This window comes from Onychomys torridus, chromosome 8 (genome assembly GCF_903995425.1).
Source record: "Onychomys torridus chromosome 8, mOncTor1.1, whole genome shotgun sequence".
NCBI classification, from domain to species: domain Eukaryota; kingdom Metazoa; phylum Chordata; class Mammalia; order Rodentia; family Cricetidae; genus Onychomys; species Onychomys torridus.
Window position 1 is genome coordinate 4209773 of NC_050450.1, and position 22333 is coordinate 4232105.

The 22333-nt window shown below is 40.0% G+C and overlaps 1 protein-coding gene across 3 annotated transcripts in view; it reads right to left on the bottom strand.

Moving 5' to 3' along the window:
• LOC118589788 (sperm-associated antigen 6) overlaps window positions 1-22333 on the bottom strand; it is a 176581-nt gene that overhangs the window by 119068 nt on the left and 35180 nt on the right. For 2 of the 3 annotated variants that reach the window (XM_036197364.1, XM_036197363.1), the window contains exon 3: window positions 20112-20278. In XM_036197364.1, coding sequence (XP_036053257.1) covers window positions 20112-20278 — 167 coding nt within the window. Of the gene's footprint in view, window positions 1-20111; window positions 20279-20723; window positions 20753-22333 lie in introns of those variants that run through there. The other variant, XM_036197365.1, reaches the window with a different exon arrangement.

Here is a 22333-nt window from a genome sequence, read left to right on the forward strand (position 1 = left end):
GATTCATCAGTCAAAGAAAACATTAAAGCCAACAAAGTAAAAAGACAAAATGTTCAAGAAATCTGGGACACCATGAAAGGACCAAACCTAAGAATAATAGGGATAGAAGGAGAAAAATACCAGCTCAAAGGCACAGAAAATATATTCAACAAAATTATAGAAGAAAACTTTCCCAATCTAAAGAAGGAAATGCCAATGAAGGTATAATAAGCTTACAAAACACTAAATAGACTGGACACAAAAAAAAGTCAGCTTGCCACATAATAATCAAACCATTAAACATACAGAATAAAGAAAGAGCCGGCAGGATGTGGGGGGAATAAAGAAAGAATATTAAGAGCTGCAAAGGAAAAGGGCCAAGTAACATATAAAGACAAACCCATCAAAATAATACCCAATTTCTCAATGGAGACTCTGAAAGCCAGAAGGTCCTGGACAGACATTCTGCAGACACTAAGAGACCATGGGGTTTGGGGATTTAGCTCAGTGGTAGAGTGCTTGCCTAGCAAGCACAAGGCCCTGAGTTCGATCCTCAGCTCAAAAAAGAAAAAAGAGAGAGACCATGGATGACAGCCCAAACTACTATAACCAGCAAAACTCTCAATCACCGTAGATAGAGTAAAACTAGATTAAACAATACCTATGCACAAATCCAACCCTACAGAAAGCACTAATAAATTTTTAACCCAAGGAACTTAGATGCACCCATGAAAACACAGGCAATAGATAATCCCACACCAACAAATACCAAAGAAGGGAAACATACACATTACCACCAAAAAATAATAATAATAATAACAGGAATTAATAATCACTGGTCATTAATATCCCTTAATATGAATGAACTCAATTTGCCTATAGAAAGACACAGGCTAACAGAATGGATACAAAAACAGGATCCATCCTTCTGCTTCGTACAAGAAACACACCTCAACATCAAAGACAGACACTACTACCTCAGAGTAAAGGGTTGGGAAAAGATATTCCAATCAAATGGACTTAAAAAGCAAGCTGGTGTAGCTAAACTAATATCTAACAAAATAGACTTCAAACTAAAATTAATCAAAAAAGATTGAGAAGGACAATACATATTCATCACATGAAAAATCCATCAGGATGAAGTCTCAATTCTGAACATTTATGGCCCAAATACAAGGGCAACAACATATGAAAAAGAAACATTACTAAAGCTTAAATTGCACATCAAATCCCACACACTAATAGTGAGAGACTTCAACACCCCACTCTCACCAATGGACAGGTCGCCAGACAGAAACTTAACAGAGAAATAAGGAAACTAACAGATATAATGACTCAAATTGACTTAATAGACATCTACAGAACATTCCACCCAAATAGAAAAGAATATATCTTCTTCTCAGCACCCCATGGAATCTTCTCTAAAATTGACCACATGCTTGTTCAGAAAGCAAATGTCAACAGATACAATAACATAGGAATGGCCTCCTGTATTTTATCAGACCACCATGGCTTAAAGTCAGAATTCAACAACAGCACAAATTACAGAGAGCCTACAAACTTAGGGAAACTGAATAATGCTCAATTGAATCACCACTGGGTCAAGGAAAAAATAAAGAAAGAAATTAAAGACTTCTGAGAATTCAATGAAAATTAATATACAACATAACCAAACTTATGGAACACTATGGAAGCAGTGCTAAGAGGAAAATTCATAGCACTAAATGCCCACATAGAGAAATTACAGAAATCTCACATAAGTGACTTAATAGTACACCTGAAAGCTCTAGAACAAAAAGAAGCAAACTTACCCAGAAGTAATAGACACCAGGAAATAAATTGAGGGCTGAAATCAATAAAAATAGAAACAAAGAGAACAATACAAAGAATCAATGAAACAAAGATTTGGTTGTTTGAGAAAATCAACAAGATAGACAAGCCCTTATCCAAACTAACCAAAAGCAGAGAGAGAGAATATCCAAATTAACAAAATCAGAAACAAAAAGGGAGACATAACAACAGATAATGAGGAAATCCAGAGAATCATCAAGTCATACTTCAAAAACCTATACTCCACAAAAGTGGAATATCTAAAAGAAATACACAATTTTCTGGATAGGTACCACTTATGAAAATTAAGTCAAGACCAGATAAACAATTTAAATAGGCCTATAACTCCTAATGAAATAAAAGTAGTCATTAAAAGTCTCCCAACCAGCTGGGCAGTGGTGGCACATGCCTTTAATCCCAGCACTCAGAAGCAGAGGCAGGTGGATCTGTGTGAGTTCGAGACCAGCCAGGGCTACAGAGTGAGTTCCAGAAAAAGCACAAAGCTACACAGAGAAACCCTGTCTCAAAAATTTAAAAAAAAAAGTCTCCCAACCAAAAAAGCCCAGGACCAAATGGTTTCAGCAAAGAGTTCTACTAGATTTTCAAAAAAAAGCTAATACCAATAGTCTTCAAACTGTTCCACATAATATAAACAGAATAAACATTGCCAAACTCTTTCTATGAGGCTACAATTACCCTGATACCTAAAGCACACAAAGATGCAACAAAGAAACAAAGAAAGAGAATAACAGACGAGTCTCCCTCATGAACATTGATGCAAAAATATTCAATAAAATACTGGCAAACCAAATCCAAAAACACATTAAAAAAATTATCCACCATGACTAAGTAGGCTTCATCCCAGGGATGCAAGGATGGTTCAACATACAAAAATCTGTCAATGTAATACACCATATAAACAAACTGAAAGAAAAAAACCGACATGATCATCTCATTAGATGCTGAAAAAGCCTTTGACAAAATGCAACACCCCTTCATGATAAAGGTGTTGGAGAGATCAGGAATACAAGGAACATAACTAAACATAATAAAGGTAATTTACAGCAAGCCAACAGTCAACATCAAATTAAATGGAGAGAAACTCAAAGTGATTTCACTAAAATCAGGAACAAGACAAGGCTGTCAACTCCCCATATCTAGTCAATATAGCACTTTTGTTTGTTTGTTTGTTTTTTCCAGACAAATTTTCTCTGTGTAGCTTTGCACCTTTCCTGGATTTTGCTCTGTAGACCAGGCTGGCCTTGAACTCACAAAGACCTGCCAGCCTCTGCCTCCCAAGTGCTGGGATTAAAGGTGTGTACCACCACTGCCCGGCCTCAATATAGTACTTTTAAGTTCTAACTAGAGCAATAAGACAACAAAAAGAGATCAAGAGGTTAAAAATTGAAAAGGAAGAAGTCAAACTTTCCTTATTTGCAGATGATCTACATAAGTTACCCCAAAAATTCTACCAAAGAACTCCTACAACTGATAAACTCCTTCAGTAAGGTGGCAGGATACAAGATTAACTCAAAATAAAAAAAAGTAACCCTCCTACATACAAATGATAAATGAACTGAGAAAGAAATCACAGAAACATCACCCTTTACAATAGCCACAAATAATATAAAATACCTTGGAGTAACTCTAAGCAAGTGAAAGACCTGGATGGCAAGAACATTAAGTCCTTGAAGAAAGAAATTGAAGAAGATATCAGAAAATGGAAAGATCTACCATGCTCATGGATAGGTAGAACCAACATAATAAAAAATGAGAATCTTACCAAAAGCAATCTACAGATTCAATGTAATCCCCATCAAAATCCCATCACAATTCTTCACAGACCTTGAAAGAACAATATTCAACTTCATATGGGAAAACAAAAACCAAAGGATAGCTAAAAGAATCTTATACAATAACCTCTGGAGGCATCACCATCCCTGACATCAAGCTCTACTATAGAGCTATAGTAATATAAACAGCTTGATATTAACATAAAAACTGACATGTGGACCAATGGAATCAAATCGAAGACCCCAAAATTAACCCTCATATCTATGAACACCTGATTTTTGACAAAGAAGTCAAAACTCTACAATGGAAAAAGAAAGCATCTTCAGCAAATGGTGCTGGCATAACTGGATGTCAACATGTAGAAGATTGCATATAGATCCATATCAGTCACCATGCACAAAATTCAAGTCTAAGTTGATCAAATAACTTAACATAAATCCAGCTACACTGAATCTGATAGAGTAGAAAATAACCTAGAATGTATTGGCAAAGGAGACTACTTCCTAAACATAACACCAGTAGCACAGACACTAAGAGCAACAATTAATAAATGGGACCTCCTGAAACTGAGAAACTTCTGTCAGACAAAGGACATGGTAAATAAGACAAAATGATAGCCTACAGAATGGGAAAAGATCTTCACCAACCCCACATCTGACAGAGGGCTGATCTCCAAAATATATAAAGAACTCGAGAAACTAGACATCAAAATACCAAACAATCCACTTAAAAAATGGGCTACAGATCTAAACAGAATTCTCAACAGAAGAATGTCAAATGGCTGAAAGACTTTTAAGGAATTGCTCAAAATCCTTAGTCATCAGGGAAATGCAAATAAAAACAACTCTGAGACACCATCTTACACCAGTCAAAATGGCTAAGACCAAAAACACTGAAGACAGCTTATGTTGGAAAGGATGTAGAGCAAGGGGAACACTCCTCCACTGTTGGTGGTAGTGAAAACTTGTACATTCACTTTGGAAATCAGTATGGTGACTTCCCAGAAAATTGGGAATCAATCTATCTCAAGACCCAATGATTCCACTCTTGGGCATATACCCAAGTGATGCTCAATCATACCACAAGGACACTTGCTCAACTATGTTCATAGCAGCATTATTCATAATAGCCAGAATCTGGAAGCAAACTGGAGGCCCCTCAACCAAAGAATGGATAAAGAAAATGTGGTACATATACACGATGAAATTGTACTCAGCTGTGAAAAACAAGGATATCATAAAATTTGCATGCAAATGAATGGAAATAGAAAAAATCATCCTGAGTGAGGTAATCCAGACCTAGGAAGACAAACATGGTATGTACTCACTCATAAATGGATACTAGATGTAAAGCAAAGGATAACTAGACTATAACCCACAGCTCCAGAGAAGCTAAGAAATAAGGATGACCCTAAGGGGGACACATGGACCACCTTGGGAAGGGAAAACAGATGAGGTTTCCATGAGCAAATTGAGGAAAAGGGGATCAGCCAAAGAGGGGAGGGGATGGGGGATGAGAACATGAGGGAATGGGATGGACGAGCTGGGAGAGGGATAGAGTGGGAGAACAATGAAAAAGATATCTCCATAAAGGGTTAGGGGAAAACACGATGTGTGGAGACCCAAATTACTCAGGGTCTGAGAATCTGAGCTTGCTTTACCCAGCAAGGCTGCATAAAGGGATGATTTGACCACAGGCATGGTTACCAGGTGTTTGGAAGGGTCTACACTTGTTTGAGGTATGCTTTGATCTAGCAAGGGGGAGGTCTTTTGCCCTGCCCCTTGGCATTGTTATAAAAAGCTCTTTTAAATAAACAGAAAGGACCATTGGGTATTGACCCAGATCCTCCCAAAGCTATCCTGTGTTTCTGTCTTTCTCCTCTCCGTGATCTTTCTATCTAATATTTCTTTATTCCTCTCTCCTCCCCATAGGAACCCTAGAAAAGGTGGGGAGCTGGTCTCCCACAGAGGTGCCCAAACAGGGACTTGGGTGCAGAGGAAATAAGTGAGAGTAGGGACCACTGTGGAAGCAGTTGGGCATGTCTGGTTATGAAGTTTAAGGTGGTGGTATTTTATTCTTTGGGAGCAAAAACTGTATATAGATAAAGCAAAGTAAAGTTAGGCTGCAGCAGTACCTCTATCTGTCTCTGTCTCTGTCTGTTTTTCTGTTTCTCTCTCTCTTTATCTATTTAGTAAGTTAGGTTTAAAGTTTTGGTGAAGGTTGAGAAATATAAAGTAATTTAGGATAGAATAGGTTTCCCCAAGCACAGATGGGACCTGGGATGCACAAAGCAGCATCCAGGACCTAGCAACCACTGCAAACTTGGCAGTCTGAGCAGCTTCAGCAGCTTCAGAAAGCCAAGGTAGCAGAGTGTGAGTGGCTGCCCTACCCAGGTGTCAGGAACTGAGACCCTTGGGGCATTATTGCAGAGGCAGCAGACACTGAGAAAGCAGTTCAAGCAGAAGGGGTCTGCATAATTTCTGCCATGAAAAAGCCACAGTGAGGAGCAGCAATGGCTTGGAGAGTGCAGCAGAGACTTTGGACCCCCAGCAACCAGAGGTCCTAGTGTCCTGTCAGCCAGCAGCTTCCCTTGGGTCCTGTACCACCTCTATCACCAGGAGCCGGACTGGAGCTGAATGAAGGACATCCAGGAAAATGTGGGTAGAGAGCTGAGAGAGCAGCTGAAGGTTGAGTACAGGGTGCTGTGGTGGCTGTGCAAGACACAAAGCCTCCAGAAAGAGGAATGCCTGAAGGGAGCACACCAAAAGGGCCAGAGAATAGGTGCCTCTAAGTTTGAGTCCATTCCAGGGACACTGGGGTACCTGCAGAGGCCAGACAGCATCCTCAAAGGCAGAACTGCAGCAGAGGTGGTACAGGACCCAAGGGAAGCTGCTGGCTGACAGGACACTAAGGTAGTATGAGCCCTGGCATGGAGAGAGCAAAAGAGAATTTGGAATCCTCCCTGAAATGAAAAGAGCAGGGTCTGAGTCCCTAGCAGCAGCTGCAGCATCAGAACTCCAGGCTGAATGGCTGATATGTGCTGAAACTCATATTATCAGCAGAGTAAGGTGGAGCTGCCCTGAGGGCAGCAATCAGCACTGCAAGCAGGGCAGCCCACAGAGGTTGTTTTTGTTGTACATAATCTTACTATATTAAAGTTAAAACCTTCCCTTTTAATTAAACTAAGGGGGGAAATGCTGTAAAATAATCCTCTTGTACACTATAAAGATTTGTCACTCAAATTGGTTTAATAAAACACTGATTGGCCAGTAGACAGGCAGGAAGTAAAGGTGAGTGATCAAACTAAGAATGCTGGGAAAAAGAAAGGCAGAGTCAGGAAATGCCAGTTAGCTGCCAAGGAAGCAAGACATGTAGAAGATGAGGTAACAAGCCATGAACCATGTGGAAAAGCATAGATAAAGAAATATGGGTTAGTTTAAATGTAAGAGCTAGCTAGTAATAAGCCTGAGCCCTCAACCAAGCATTTATTGTTAATATAAGGCTATTAGTGATCATTTTAGAAGGCCAGGATAGAGAAAAATCTCCAGTTACACTTGATAACTATTTTTGTTGTGTGTAGTTTTACTATTTAAAGTTAAAACCTTTCATTTTTATTTAGACAAAAAGGAAAAATGTTGTGTAACATTAGTTTAAGATGTGTTACATTCATTTATGCTGTAGTATATTTGCTTAATGATGCAAAGATGCATTCTTTTATGTTGCATTTGTTTAAAACTGTAAAGTTGTGTTACTTTGCCTGCCTAAAACATCTGATTGGTCTAGTAGAGAGCAGAATGGTCAATAGCTAAGCAGAAGACAGAAATAGGTAGGGCTGGCATGCAGAGAGAATAAATAGGAGGAGAAATCTAGGAGAAAAGAATAAGGATTGAAAAAAGGAGAGGAGGAAGCCAGGGGCCGGCCACACAGCCACACAGCCAGCCATGGAATAAGAAGGAAAGAAAGATAGAAAAAAGAAAGATAAAAAACCCAGAGGCAAAGCATAGTTAAAGAGAAATGAGATAATTTAAGTTAGAAAAGCTGGCTAGAAACAAGCCAAGCTAAGGCTAGACATTCATAAGTAAGAATAAGTCTCTATGTATTTATTTGGGAGCTGGGTAGTGGCCCCCAAGGAGAAAAAAATCTGCAGAAAAGTTTAAAAAAAAAAAAAAAAAACCTGTTGGACTGCTGGAGGCATCACCACTACCATCCCTCATTTTAAGTTATACTATAGTACTATCATAAAAACATGGTACTGGCATAAAAGTAGATCCATTGATCATTGTAATATTGAGGACCTGGGAGCAGTCTACATACTTTTAGTAACATAAATTTTTACAACATCATGAACAAATGGTCCTGGTCAAACCGGATAACTACATGTAGAATTTATCTTTCAACTCCAAGTGGACCAAGAACCTCAACACAGACCTGATACTCTGAATCTAATGACAAAATCTGGAATATACATGAACTAATATGAGCAAGACAGATGAACAAGACCCTGATGACACAGGCATTAAGGCCAACAACTGACAAATAGGACTCCATGAAACTAAAAAACTGTACAGAAAAGGACACCATCACTCAAGGAAAGAGGCAGGCTACAGAATGGGGAAAAATCTTCACCAACTGTCTTATTCACTGATCTATTGCTGTGAAGAGACACCATGACCATAGCAACTCTTATAAAAGAAAATATTTAATTGAGGACTTCTTACAACTTCAGAAGTTTAGTCAATTATTATCATCATAGTAGGGAGCATGGTGGCATGCAGGTACAAGAGAGCTATCAGAGAGCTACATTCTGATCCATAGGCAGGGAAAGACATAAATACAAAGAGAGAGAAACAGAGAGAGAAAGAGCTGAGCTTAGCATAGAAATGAAGTACTTCCTCCAACAAGGCCACATCTTCTAGTCCTTGTAATCCTTTCAAACATTTCCACTCCCTGTTACCAAGAATTCAAATACATGAGTTTATGAGTTTATGGGGGCCATTCTTATTCAAACCATCATATTTCATGACCTGGCCCCCATAGGCTTATAGACATATCATAATGCAAAAGAGGCATTTAATCCAACATCAAAAGTCTCCATAGTCTCGACTCTGTTTAAAATCCCAAAGCAACTGTTTGCACAAGCACTAAGAGCAACAATTAATAAATGGGACGTCATGAAACCAAAAAACTTCTGTAAGGCAAAGGATACAGTCATTGGGAAAAAGCAGCAGCCTATAGCATGAGAAATGATTTTACAACCCTACATCTGATAGAAGACTAATATTAAAAATATATAAAGAACTCAAGAAACTACATATCAAAAAAGCCAAATAAGCCAAATATAAAAATGGAGTACAGATCTAAACAGAGAATTCTCAATATAGGAAACACAAAGGGCTGAGAAACATCTTAAAGAAATGTTCAAAATACTTAGCCATCAGGGAAATGCAAACCAGATCTATTTTGAGATCTCTTCTCTTGCCTGACAGAATAGCTAAGATCAATAACACAAGTGATAGAATTCATGCTGGTAAGGATGAAGGGAAACACTCATCCATTGCTGGTGGGAGTGAAAACTTATACAGCCACTATGGAAATTCTCAGTTTGGCAGTTCCTCAAAAAGTTGGAAATCAATCTACCTCAAGATTCAGCTGTACCACTATTGAGTATATACCCAAAGGATGCTCCATCCTACCATGAGGACACTCAGTCAACTATGTTCATGACAGCTTTATTCATAATAGACACAAAAAGGGAACAACCTAGATATCCCTCAACAGAAGAATGGATAATACAAGTGTGGTACATTTATACAATGGAATATTAGTGAGATGTTTAAAAAATGGCATTGTGAAATTTGCAGGCAAATAGATGAAGTAGAAAAAAATCATCCTGGGTGAAGTAACTTAGGTCCAGAAAGGTAAATATGGCATGTATTTAAATATATGTGGACATTAGCCATTAAATACATGATAATCAAGCTACAATCCATGGTCCCAGTGAGGTCATGACTAGAGAAGGGCCTGGGGGTGGCACATGGATCTCCTTGGGAGAAGAAAATAGAACAGATTTCATGAGTGGCCTGTGGATTGGGAAGCAGAGAGCAGATGGCATTCAGAGAAGAAATGCAGGGAAAGACAGCTAGAATTGAGTGGAAACTTTCTAAAATATGTGAAGGCAATGCTAATGAAGTCTCCAAATAATTAAAGACACAGAATAACATGTAGCCATCTCTTGTCACCAAAGCTTCCAGTACTAGGACTGAGTTATATCAAATTAAGTTGTTGGCCAAAAGGGTCCCATGGGAATTCCCAAACAACCCAGGTGGTTGCCAAAATAATAGATTGCTCTCTGAAAATGAACATCATTTCCTGTTGCTAAAGACAACACACCACACACACACACACACACACACACACACACACACACACACACACCTCATTCAACATAGAGAGGTAGAGCTGGTGCCTGCATAGAACCTTCTACCTATCTTCTAGTGTCTTTGGAACAGAAAGATACTCTGCAAGCTACCACAAAAAGAAACAAACACCAACCCAGGCACAAAACCTTTGATATACAATCTGTCCTGCCTGCAAGATATGCAAGGGCAATGGTGGCACAAAGCTTGTGGGAGCAACCAACCAATGTCTTGTTTGTTTTAAGGTCCACTTCATGAGATTGAACCCATATCTGACACTGCTTAGGTGACCAAGAACCAGAGACCAGCTAGTCCAGAGACCTGGGGTAAAAACCAATATTAACGGTCTAATTTTTTTTTTTTTTTTTGGTTTTTTGAGACAGGGTTTCCCTGTGTAGCTTTGCACCTTTTCCTGGAACTCATTTGGTAGCCCAGACTGGCCTCAAACTCACAGAGATCCACCTGGCTCTGCCTCCAGAGTGCTGGGATTAAAGGCGTGCGCCACCACTGCCCGGCAATGATCTAAAATTTTTTTAATAAAATAAAATTACTCTTAATGACTTTCTTCTATACTCATACATTCCTTGTTCATCCATCATCAGAGAAGCTTTCTCTTGCAGTAGATGGGAACAAATACAGAGACCCACAACCAGATATTACACAGAAAGAAAGACTTTGAAACACACAGCTCTAAATTGGATGTCTCCATCAAATCTTTTCCCTCAGAGCTCAGGGAACCCCACAGAGGAGGAAGTAGAAAGAATGTAAGAACTAGAGGGGATGGAGGACACCAGGAGAACAAGGCCTCCTAAATTAATTGAGCAAAGCTCATATAAACTCACAGAGACTGAGGCAGCAATCAACAGGCAGACATGGGTCCGCATATATAGTTTAGCTTTCGGTTTAGTATTTTTATGGGACTTCTGGGTGGGTCTCTTACTCTAGTGTCTGCTCCTGGGGCTCTTTCCCTTAGGATAGTTTGTCTTGTCCAACTTCAATGTGATGGTTTATGTTTTATCTTAATATTTTATTTTGTTATGTTTTGTTATCTTTTAAAAGTCTATTGTTTTCTAATAAGAAACAAAAAGGGAGTGGACCTGGAGGGTAGGGGAAACTGTAATCAGGATATAGCATATGAGAAAAGAATGTAAAAAAAGAGGAGAGAAAATATTCTAGTTTAACAGAGGGGGAAAAGAAATCTTTTCAGACTACCATCTGTATGTATCTGCCTCATTTTGGTTAATGAATTTTATAAAATATTTTGTGAAATTTTAATTTCTCATGAAAATATTTGCACATTTACAAATTACAAAAAGTGCAATAAACATTAATATGGGGTGAGTTCAAAGTTCAAAGTCTCTCCTGAGATTCATAGTAACCTCTTAACTATAACCCTCTGCAAAAAAAAAAAAAAAAAAGCAGATCATATACTTCCAACACACACTGGCACAGAACATACATTACCATTCCAAAAGGGAGCACAGTGAGAAAATACTGGACCAAAGCAAGACTAAAAACCAGCAGGGCAAACTCCAGATTCTGCACCTCCATGTCTGATGTTAAAAGTACTCTTCAAGACTACTGGAAAGGGGGTCATTTTAGGGTCAGGTAGAAACCTGGTGCATGGAAAACTCCCAGGAATCTACAAGGATGACCCCAGCTAAGCCACCTAGCAATGGAAAATATGTCGCCTCAACTGGCCATCTCCTGTGGACTTCCAGTGGAGGGATTGAGACACTAATCCAGGCACATAACCCTCAACCTACAATATGTTCTGCCCTATGGGATGTGCTGAGGTAAGGGTGATTATGTGAATGGCCAACCAATTACTGGTCTAGCCTGAGGCACATCCCATGAGAGTGAGCCCACCCCTGACCTTGCCTGGAGCATCACGACCCAGAGGCTGGATGGCCCAGAGACCTAGGATAGAACCAAACATGGCTAAAGAAAAAAATGTCAATGTAATAATGCCTAATGATATTCTGCTATACTCATAGGATGGTGCCTAGTATCATCAGAGAGGCTTCATCCAGTAGCTGATGGAAAAGATGCAGACCCACAGCCAAACACTGGGCCAGCTCAGGTGCTGAAGAGAGAGAAGAAGAACTGTAGGAGCCAGAGGGTTCAAGGACACTACTAGAAACTCCACAGAATCAACTAATCTGGGCTTACAGGAGCTCACAGAGTCTGAACTGACAACCAGGGAGCCCGCATGGGACTGACCTAGGCCCTCTGCATATATGTTACAGTTGTATAGCTTAGTCTTCTTGTAGGACTCCTAACAGTGGGAGCAGGGGCTGTCTCTGACTCTTTTTTTTGGAGCTGAGGATCAAACCCAGGGCCTTGCACTTGCTAGGCAAGCACTCTACCACTGAGCTAAATCCCCAACCCTATCTCTGACTCTTTTGCTGGCTTTTGAGACACTATTGTTCATATTGGGTTGCCTTGCCCAGCTGTAATACAGTAGAGGTGTTTGGTCTTACTGCAACTTGTCATGTTTTGTTGATATCCATGGTGTTGCCACATGACTGCACATGTGCTGTCCAGTAGCTAAGCAAGAGGTTTAGTCATCCCTTACATCCTACATAATTTGTGCACTGTGTGATCACATAATCCGTGTGCTGTGTGATCACATAATTTGTGTGCAGAATGATCACACAATCTATGTGCATGTGAGGCATAGCTATGTGAGCCCATATGTGCACATGTGGGGGAATCTATAAAAATCAGGTAACAGACTCCTTCCCCCTTCCTCTCTCTCCATGAACAACCTTCCATAGGCCTAAAGCACATTCCCCTCTGTTCCTTCTCCTAATAAACTCTTATACTGAGTTTATTATAACTCGTGGCTTTTCTCTCATGGTAAACAATGCCACTTAATAAATAACATTGCACTGCCTTTTAAAACCAACAATGCATTTTTCTGATAGAAATGGAGGAGGAGTGGATGGGGGTAGGGGCAGATTGGAGGAGGGGAGGGACTTAGAGGAGGGGGGAACTGGTCAGGATATAAGATAGATAGATGATAGATAGATAGATAGATAGACAGATAGATAGATAGATAGATAGGTAGATAGACAGATAGATAGAAGAATAAAAATTTGAAAATATCAAAAATGTACTCTTCAGATCTCCAACTCCTTTCAGCTTTGTTGACTACAACACACTTCTCTCCCTTGGGCTGGTTCCACACCCTATTAGCAGCTTTCCTTGGCAGGACTGTGTGACTTCAGCATCTCCAACATCTTGGGGTGTCCAACATAATCAGACTTCACCTTCAAAGCTTCACATAATGGCTTCTCTGGGCCTTCATGCAAGGACAACCCTGACACACACCTGATATGGCTCTCCTTAGCCATAGGGGGAGATTCCATAACCTCTTTCTTATATTCTCGACTCTAAAGACAGCACCATGTGGTGGAAGCTGCCAAGTTCTGCTGCTTGATAGAGCTAGACCTTGCCCCCATCCCCCACCCCACCCCCGTTTAATTCCATTTACATCAGCTTTCTGTTGTTGATGGTGTCCTTCACCACTTAAGCTTTTCTTTTATTCCCTTTCACAAGGGTGGGGTCTTGTCCTGAGGTCTCTGCTTTATTCCATTTAGCATCAGGCTTTTCTTTAAACTTTTTATCTCCTTGAGTATAGGACTTGGCTCCAATACTACCTTTGTTGATGCTCCTTTTCTCCTCAAACTGTCATTTTCTGTTTCTCTTTGTCCAGCTTGCTCCTTTTCACTATAGGTCTGTATATGAGTGACCACTAATAACCACATGACACCATCCATACTAGCCTGTCTTGAAATCTCCTCTGCCAGTGCCCTTAATCTAAAAATCCTCAATTTATCTCCAGGAAGATCTTTAGGACAAGGGTAAAAAGCAGCCACATTCTTTGCCAAACTATCACAAGAATGGTTTCTAGGCCACTTACGAATAATATTCTTGCCTTCTGAAACCTCTTGAGTTGGGCTGTTACAACTTACATCACTCTCAGTACTGTCTTCCACGCTCCTACTAGAATGGCCTATTGAACACTCTCAAAATGTTCAACTGCTTTTCTAGTCCAAAGTCCCAAAGTCTCCCACATTCTTCCACACAAAAGCATGGTCAGACCTTTCACATCAATACCTCACCCACGGTATCAACTTCTGTGTGAGTCACTATTCTATGCTGTGAAGATGTACCACATACAGCAACTCTTAGAAATGAAAGTATTTAATTGAGTATTACTCATAGTTTCAGAATTTTAATCCATAATTATCATGGTGGGGAGCATGGTGTCATACAGGTAGGCAATGGAGTAATAGCTGAGGGCTACATTCTATCATAGGCGAAGAGAGGGAGAGTCTAGCATGGGTTTTTTGAAACCTCAAAACCCACTCCCAGTGACACATTTCCTCCAACAAAGATACCTTGTAATCCTTTAAAGTAGTGGCACTTCCTGGTGACCAAGCATTCAGATATATGAGCCTGTGGGGGTCATTCTTATTCAAACCTCCATACCAACATTTCATCTGACAGAGGTTAATAACCAGAATATACAGAGAATTTTTTAAATGTTTGCGAATCATGTGTTAAATGATCAATGCCTTTAGAAATTAGGGAAATTAAACTACTCTGAGATTTCATCTTACTCCTGTCACAATGTCCAAGATTAATAAAACATGACAGCAGATGCTGGCATGGATCCTCAGGAAGGGAAACATGCCTTCACTGAATGTGGGAGTGAAAAGGCATACAACAACTATGGAAATCAGTGTGGAGAGTTCCCAAAAAAGTAAAATAAATCTACCACATGATCCAGCTATACTACTTTTGGTCATATAACTCTACACACTACTACAAAGACACTTGCTCATCCATATTTGTTACTGTTCTATTCACAATATCCAGAAAATACAAATGACCTAGATGTCCATCAACTGATGAATGAACAAAAAAGTGTTCATCTATACACAATGGAATTATTATTTAGCTGTTAAGAAAAGTAAAATTCAAATATAAAAGAATGAAGCTAGAAACAATGTTCCTGAGTGAAGCAATCCTGTCTCAGAAAGACAAATATCACACACTTCCTCATTCAAGGATGTTAGAATTGGATCTTCAAATATGTGAGCTTCATTTGGAACACCCATTGTAATCAGGTGGCAGAGGTGATAGAATGCACTAGTATGAAGGGGTTATTACGAAACAGAAAGGGGTAAGTTGGGGTGTGGGTGGCAGGGCAGAGTAGAGAAGACAATACAGAAAAGGATAACTAACACCACAGGCCTTTTGAAAACCCATATGGAAATTCATTTCTACTAAAGCTTCCTAAAATATAGACATAACTGCTGTTTTTATCTGTGTACCAGTGCTGCCCCTGACTCCATCACTACCTCAGCTGCCGACTGTGCCTCTACAGCCACTGCTGCTTGCTGCTGAGGTCACAGCCTGGGGGAGCCTTCACATCCCACTGCTGCTGCCTCAGCCACCTCCATGTAGGGAGGCAAATGTCATTTTAACTAAGTATCTTTTTATTTTACCAATAAAGACTCCAGAGCCAGACGCTGAGGTGAAAACCTGCAAGCTCGGAGAGACAGAGTAAGCAGCCAGCTGATCTTCCTCCTCTGCCACCATATCAGAAAGAAGGCTCTCTCCTAAGCCGTCTGAAACGAAATTCCTCCAACCAGATGTCCCTCCCTTCTACTTCCTGTGTGTATCTCTCTCTCCACCCTCTCAATTTCCCTCACTCTCTATGGTTATTTCCAGTCAACTGGTTGCTTGCTCCACCTCTTGACCTATAGCTGATTTTATTTAAATAATGCAATCTTGAAGATCACAGTGTGATCAAATGTCCCACAAAACACACATATATTATATACATATATTTTTAAAGAGTTTTAATGGAGATATGCTACAGCAGGGGGACAATACCCCAACTAGACACTTCATGCCAGAAAATTGAGACCCAGTACCAGGAGCTGGTTACCTCTTTTAGTTGTTGGCCTATGGGCTAGCATAGATCTACAGGCTTTGCAAGGTATTGAAATACTCTTAGCTACCCTCCAGAAATTGATGAGAAAACCCTATTGCTGAAGACTCCACATGCTTAAGTTATAGAACATAGAGAAATCAATCTGGTTCTCACTTTGAATCTTCATCCCTACTGGCTAGTTCTCATAGTGCTTGAAGGTGATATGGAAGTTCCTATATGAGAAAAGTAATCATTCTTGTAGGATACAAAGTGACTGACCAGGGATGGGGATTTAGCTCAGTGGTAGAGCACTTACCTAGCAAGCCCAAGGTCCTGGGTTCGATCCTCAGCTTAAAAAAAAAAGTGACTAACCTAACAAAATATGCTAGTATTGATACACTGGCATGAATGTTATAGAAGTAATCAACCACTTTCTGATTGGATTTAAACCTGTTCCATGACACTGTGAAAGGAGACAAAAACCTGATAAATAGGCATATTATTTGAATGACCCCTAAGGACTTATTGTTATACACATAGATCAGTGCATCTCTAAACTCTCATCAGAGAAACTTCTCACAGTAAATGACAACACAGAACCCCTTAGCTGGTCAATGAAGAGAATAAGACAGTATTGAATGTTCAACCCTAAATGGGATGCACATATCATACCTCACCCCCAATACCGTGGGATCTTCATGGAAGAAGTGGAAGAAAAGGTGCAAGAGCCAGAGGTTGTAGATAGCATCAAAGACACCATTTTCCAGACACAACAAGACAATTGCACTAATGAACTCACTGGGGCTGTGAAACATGCATAATGCCTGTGCACGCTCAAGCTGGACAATAACTCCAGCATGCAGGGAGGAAAATGGGCACAAAATCCCAGTGGGAAACTAGCTAAGGAGTTCCTGATTTGATAGCTGCTGGGAGAAAGAGAATCAGTTTTCTTTAATGATGTAATCCCTGGATGGGCCAATCATGTACCAGAGCAGGCCTCACTCCCAAAAGTTGTTGGGTATCACAAACTGGATTTTATGGAGCATAAAATGAAGAAAACCCAAAGTTTTCTTTGAGTTAGGAAGCTGAGGTGGAGTGTTTGAATATGGGAGGAGTTAGGGGAAAGGGTTAAATGAATCTTAAAGGTACTTATTAATAAAATCAAACCCGGAGCCAGGTATTGGGGTGAACACTGGAAGACAGAAAATCAGAACAAGCCACAGATTCCTCACCTTGCCATTTCCTCAGCTGATCCTGTTTCCTCGGACTGGAAGCCTCTGAGTCCTCATCCACAATGAATCTCAACTGAACCGTTGCTCAAAAGCCTAAATGCCTAACCAGCCAAAACCTGCTAGTTTCTGGTCTTCAAGCCTTATATATCTTTCTGGTTTTGCCATCCTGGGATTAAAGGCTCACTTCTTGGGATTAAAGGCATGCATCACCATGCCTGGATGTTTCCAATGTGGCCTTGAAATCACAGAGATCCAGACGGACTTCTGTCTCTGGTATGCTAGGATTAAAGGTGTGTGCTACCACTGCCTAACCTTTATGTTTAATATTGTGGCTGTTCTGTCTCTGACCAAGTGAGTTTATTAGGGTACACAATATTTTGGGGAACACAATACCACCACAGTTAAATATGATCAAAATACATTGTATGATATTCTCAAATAATTAATGAGTATATTTTAAAGATGCAGACAAAAACCACACGTCTTATCTCACATGCAGATCCTGGCTTACAGTGTTTATATATACATACGTGGGAGAAACTGTGGTTACAGATATGAAAAAAGGAAAGAGAGCAAGACCAATCAGGCATAAGTAACATGAAAGTAGGTCAGGTCACAGAGTCAGATGGAAGAGACTTCCCACCATTAGAAGATGGTGAGAAGAACATGAGAATCAACAAAACTGAAAATGTCATAGTGAAAGCTAACACTGTGTGTGAAAGAAAAATAGTTTTAAATGAAAACAGAAAACGTGAGCACAGATTCTTTTTCTAGGCAAAGCAAAACCATAAGACTTTGTACCTACTTTTTAAAAAAGTTGAAATCTCAGGAGAAGTGACTACAGGCTGATGGGTAGATGAAGGAGACATGCTGTGCACTCTTGCTAACCCTCACCTTTCTGCCTAGAATGATCTGTCTCTTTATAGTTAGTACAGATTAACTCATAGTCAGAAAACTTCTGAAACCTTTTAAATGGGACTCAAAACCGCAGAGCCTGCCACCCAAAAGGAGAGCAAGAATCCTGGACACGGAAAGTCAGAGAGTAGCTATTGAAGGGACATGTGTAGGAAAGTGAAAGCTTGTGATTCTGAGCGGAGACATTAGTAAATGACCCTCCAATCTATACAGTAAATCATTCTCTGCACAATTATGAAGTTTTTCTCTCATAAAATAGACCATAAAAATTTCCTTTTTCGCTGGGCAGTGGTGGCACACGCCTGTAATCCAGCACTCAGGAGGCAGAGCCAGGCGGACTCTGTGAGTTCGAGGCCAGCCTGGTCTACAGAGTGAGTTCCAGGACAGGCTCCAAAGCTACACAGAGAAACCCTGTCTCAAAAAAAAACCAAACAAAACAAAGATCCTTTTTCATGTTTAGTGTATAAATCAATACCCGTAGTCGCATCACGGCAATCTCCTTAGTGTCAGTCAGAGACTCAACAGTCCTTTCCTACCCTTCCCTTCCCCGGAGACCACTGGCCTGCTTCCCTCTCGACGAATTTGCATGTTTGAGGCATTTCGTATAAATAGGATTGTATAGCACACAGCTTTTCAGGTCTTGCATCTCTCAATTGATGAGGGATTTTTTTTCTTTTTTTATTTCTGCTTTCTCATTTTTAAAGATTTGGGGATTTGTAGAGGATTTTTTACACGTATGTGTGTACATGTTTGTGTGTACATGTTTGTGTGTATATGCAGGTGCCTGTGGAGGACAGAGTTATTAGATTTGCTGGAGCTGACATTACAGGTGGTTGTGAGCCACATGACATGGGTGCTAAGAACCAAACTTAGGTCCTCTGTAAGAGGAGGATGTGATCTTAACCCCTGAGCCATCTCTTCAGCCCTCAACAAAATGGTTTTGACAATCATGAATCACATTTATCAGTGCTTCATTCTGTTGTATAGATACAGTACTTTGTTTAGCTATCCATGTGTTGATGGATTAGGGATATTTCCACACAATGCTGAGTAGCGCTGTCTGAACATGTGCCACAACATTTCAGTGCTTTCCGGTGTACAATGGGAAGGAGAGCTGCTGCATCAGATGGTAAATACATTGATCTTATTGTATGTTGCCAAATGGTTTGTCACAGAAATTGTACCATTCTATATAGTTTTTCCTCATCATTACTAACACTTATTTCCTTTTTTTATTATTTTTTTGTTACGTTCATCTTAGTAGATATGGGGTGTTATCTCATTATGGTTCTTGATTTATAGTTTTTAATTGCTAGTACCATTGAGCTCCTTTTCACATGCTTATTGACTACTTAAAAATTTTCTCTAAAAAAATGTGCAAGTCCTTTGCCCAATTTTCAGTTGAGCTGTGTTTCATTATGCAAGTAGAAATTTAGTCTTAAAGATGTCAAGAAAAGATGATGTCATACTTAGAGTGTCATTTTTAGGTAGTCTAAAAATGCTTAAATTCTTAACTATTGTATAAACTAAATTGGCAACACTGTAGAGAAAAAATGCTGAATCATATGAGGTGGGGGTGGAACACTTTCAGAGGGTACATTTAATGACCTGAAATGTTTATCTATCTAGTAAAAATTTCTTATCAAACCTTTCATTAAAGGTGTTCTCTCCCTTCAGAATTTACTCTTGCCACTAACCACCTACATATAAGGATGGCAGAAAGTTTATTTGCCTAGAGTCTTTATACTCTCCCCTCAGACAGATCCTATAGCTCTGTTCAAAGCTCCCATGTATACACATACTACTTTATGAATGCCTTGCGAAAATCCTTCTACATAGTCCCCATAAACTAACAATGATGGAAAGAAGCTGCCTACCACACCCAAATTAAAATAATATAATCATTCCAATGCCTTCAAACCCACAATTGTGTCCAAATTGTCAGATTTTAACTAAAACCAAAACTACATAAATTCTTTTTGAAAGTCTTACATTTTGTTCTGCCAATGAATAAACAAGCTGTGGAAGAATGTCGCCCTTCACAACTGCTTCCGCTAAATCATCGTTGTAGTTGGCCAATCTCCCCAGAGCCAAAGCAGCAGTCTGTTGAATTGTTGGGACCACATCCAGAAGAAGAGGCCTCAGCAAAGACATTACACCTGAATTAAATTATGAAAAGCATAAATCAGCAAATCGTTGTTAGAAAGCAAAACATGGCAGCTGGAGACGTAGCTCAGTGCTAAGAGCACTTGCTGCTCTTGCAGGGGACCTCATTCAGTTCCCAGTAACCACATGGCTGCCTATATGTCTGTAACTTCAGTTCCCAGGGATCTACATCATCTTCTGGCCTCCTCAGAAACTAGGCATATACATGATATATATACATACATGCAGGCAAAACATTTACATAAAATAAAACATATTTTAAAACATGTGACACACAAAAAATAAGAGTAAAAAATTCAGCAAAAACAATTAAAAGCCAATCATCATAGTGAGTGCCTGTAATCTCAGCATTTGGAAGGCTGCTGCAGAGTAATCACAAGTTCAAAGCTAGCCTAGTTTGCAAAGGAAACACTAAAAATATATAGATATGTAACCTACCAAATTGGACAAGAGACAAATCATGCAAATTCTTTAAAAATATATTAATGGACTCATGATCTTCCTGCCAGCAAATCTTCAGCGTCTCCCACTAGCATGTGCCACAGTGGGAGTTTGCATGAAAATGTCCCCAGAAGCTCCTGTACTTGAACACATAGTTCTAGTTGATAGCTTTGTTTGAAGTGGCTTAGGAGGTGTGGCCTTGTGGAGGAAATACATCACAGGAGACAGGTTTTGAGAGTAAAAACATAATGCTTCACCACTTCCAGTTGACTCTCTTTGCTTCTTGCTTGTAGTTCAAGATGTGAACCCCGGTACAGTCATCATGCCTGCAGTCCCAGACCTGCTCTCATCATGACAGACTCTTATCCCTCTGGAACTACAAATCCAAAGAAATTCTTTGTCCTACAAGTTGACATATTGTGTTTTATCGCAGCAATAGAAAATTAATACAGCCACCATAACTGGATGACTGACTCTTGCCTTCCAGCACTCCTTCCAGAACACTTCCTACAAATAGGATCCCTGGCTTCATGCCGCTAACTCCATCTATCTCTGCCAAGTGCTCTTTCCCTCATCAATAGGCAGGAAGCCTAGGTTCTGGTCACCAACCCATTCCTTCCAACACACTCATTCCTGCTGTGCACACCTGGCTCCTTCTCCACATAGAAACAGTAGACTTGCTCCACAAACCTCACTCATTCCTTTGTCTAAAAGACCACCCCTCTGAAGCAAGGAGCACCAAACAACCCAAGCTACTCCAACCATTGCACCACCGCCTGAGAACCATGTGTCCCACACCTGACTTCCTGCACCCCTTCCATATACCTCTGCTTCAAGAGGGTCCCTAGAATCATTCTTCTAAACTCATCCACCCCAGCTGAGTACTAGTGCCCTCCCATCTATAGGCAGAAATCCAAGATTCCTATCACCAACCCCTCCAATACCCATGCCTTTCAAGGACCACACCTCTGCAGGAAGGGGCATTAAACTCCAACCATTTCCCCATTCCTACAGTCTAGCTGAGGACCACTATCCCCTGTCTGCCTTATGGCTCTTTCCTGTGGCTCCTTTTCTGGTGGAATCCTAGGCTCACATCAACTCCACAAGCACCAGTTGGCCTGACTTCCAGATTCCATAAGACTGACTGTGAAAATCATCTAACTTTATAGAAGGAATGCTCTTGAGCTTAGAAACCTTACTTGGTTCAAGATGAGCGGAGAATACTTCTGATAATCCATTCAAACATCAGCACTGAATTGGTGAAAGACTTAACCATGCAGTTGGTCACCTACCTTAAAAGTTGGAAACAGAGGCTCATATACCTGCTAAACAAAGCAAAGGCAAGATTTCCATACCAATAAACACTGCTATCAACAACCTAACTCCAAATGCCTAGGTCCCATAACAAATACACAAATATGAATGACCAAAATAATGTCTTCACCAAAAATGAGTACTCCCATAGTAATGTCCCCCCCAAATAATGACTTATATGACATACAAGACAATAAATTCAAAATAACATTAATAAACATGATCAAAGCACTCAGAGAGTACATGAATAAATGCTGCAATTAAGACTGCCATAGGCACAGGTACAGCCCACA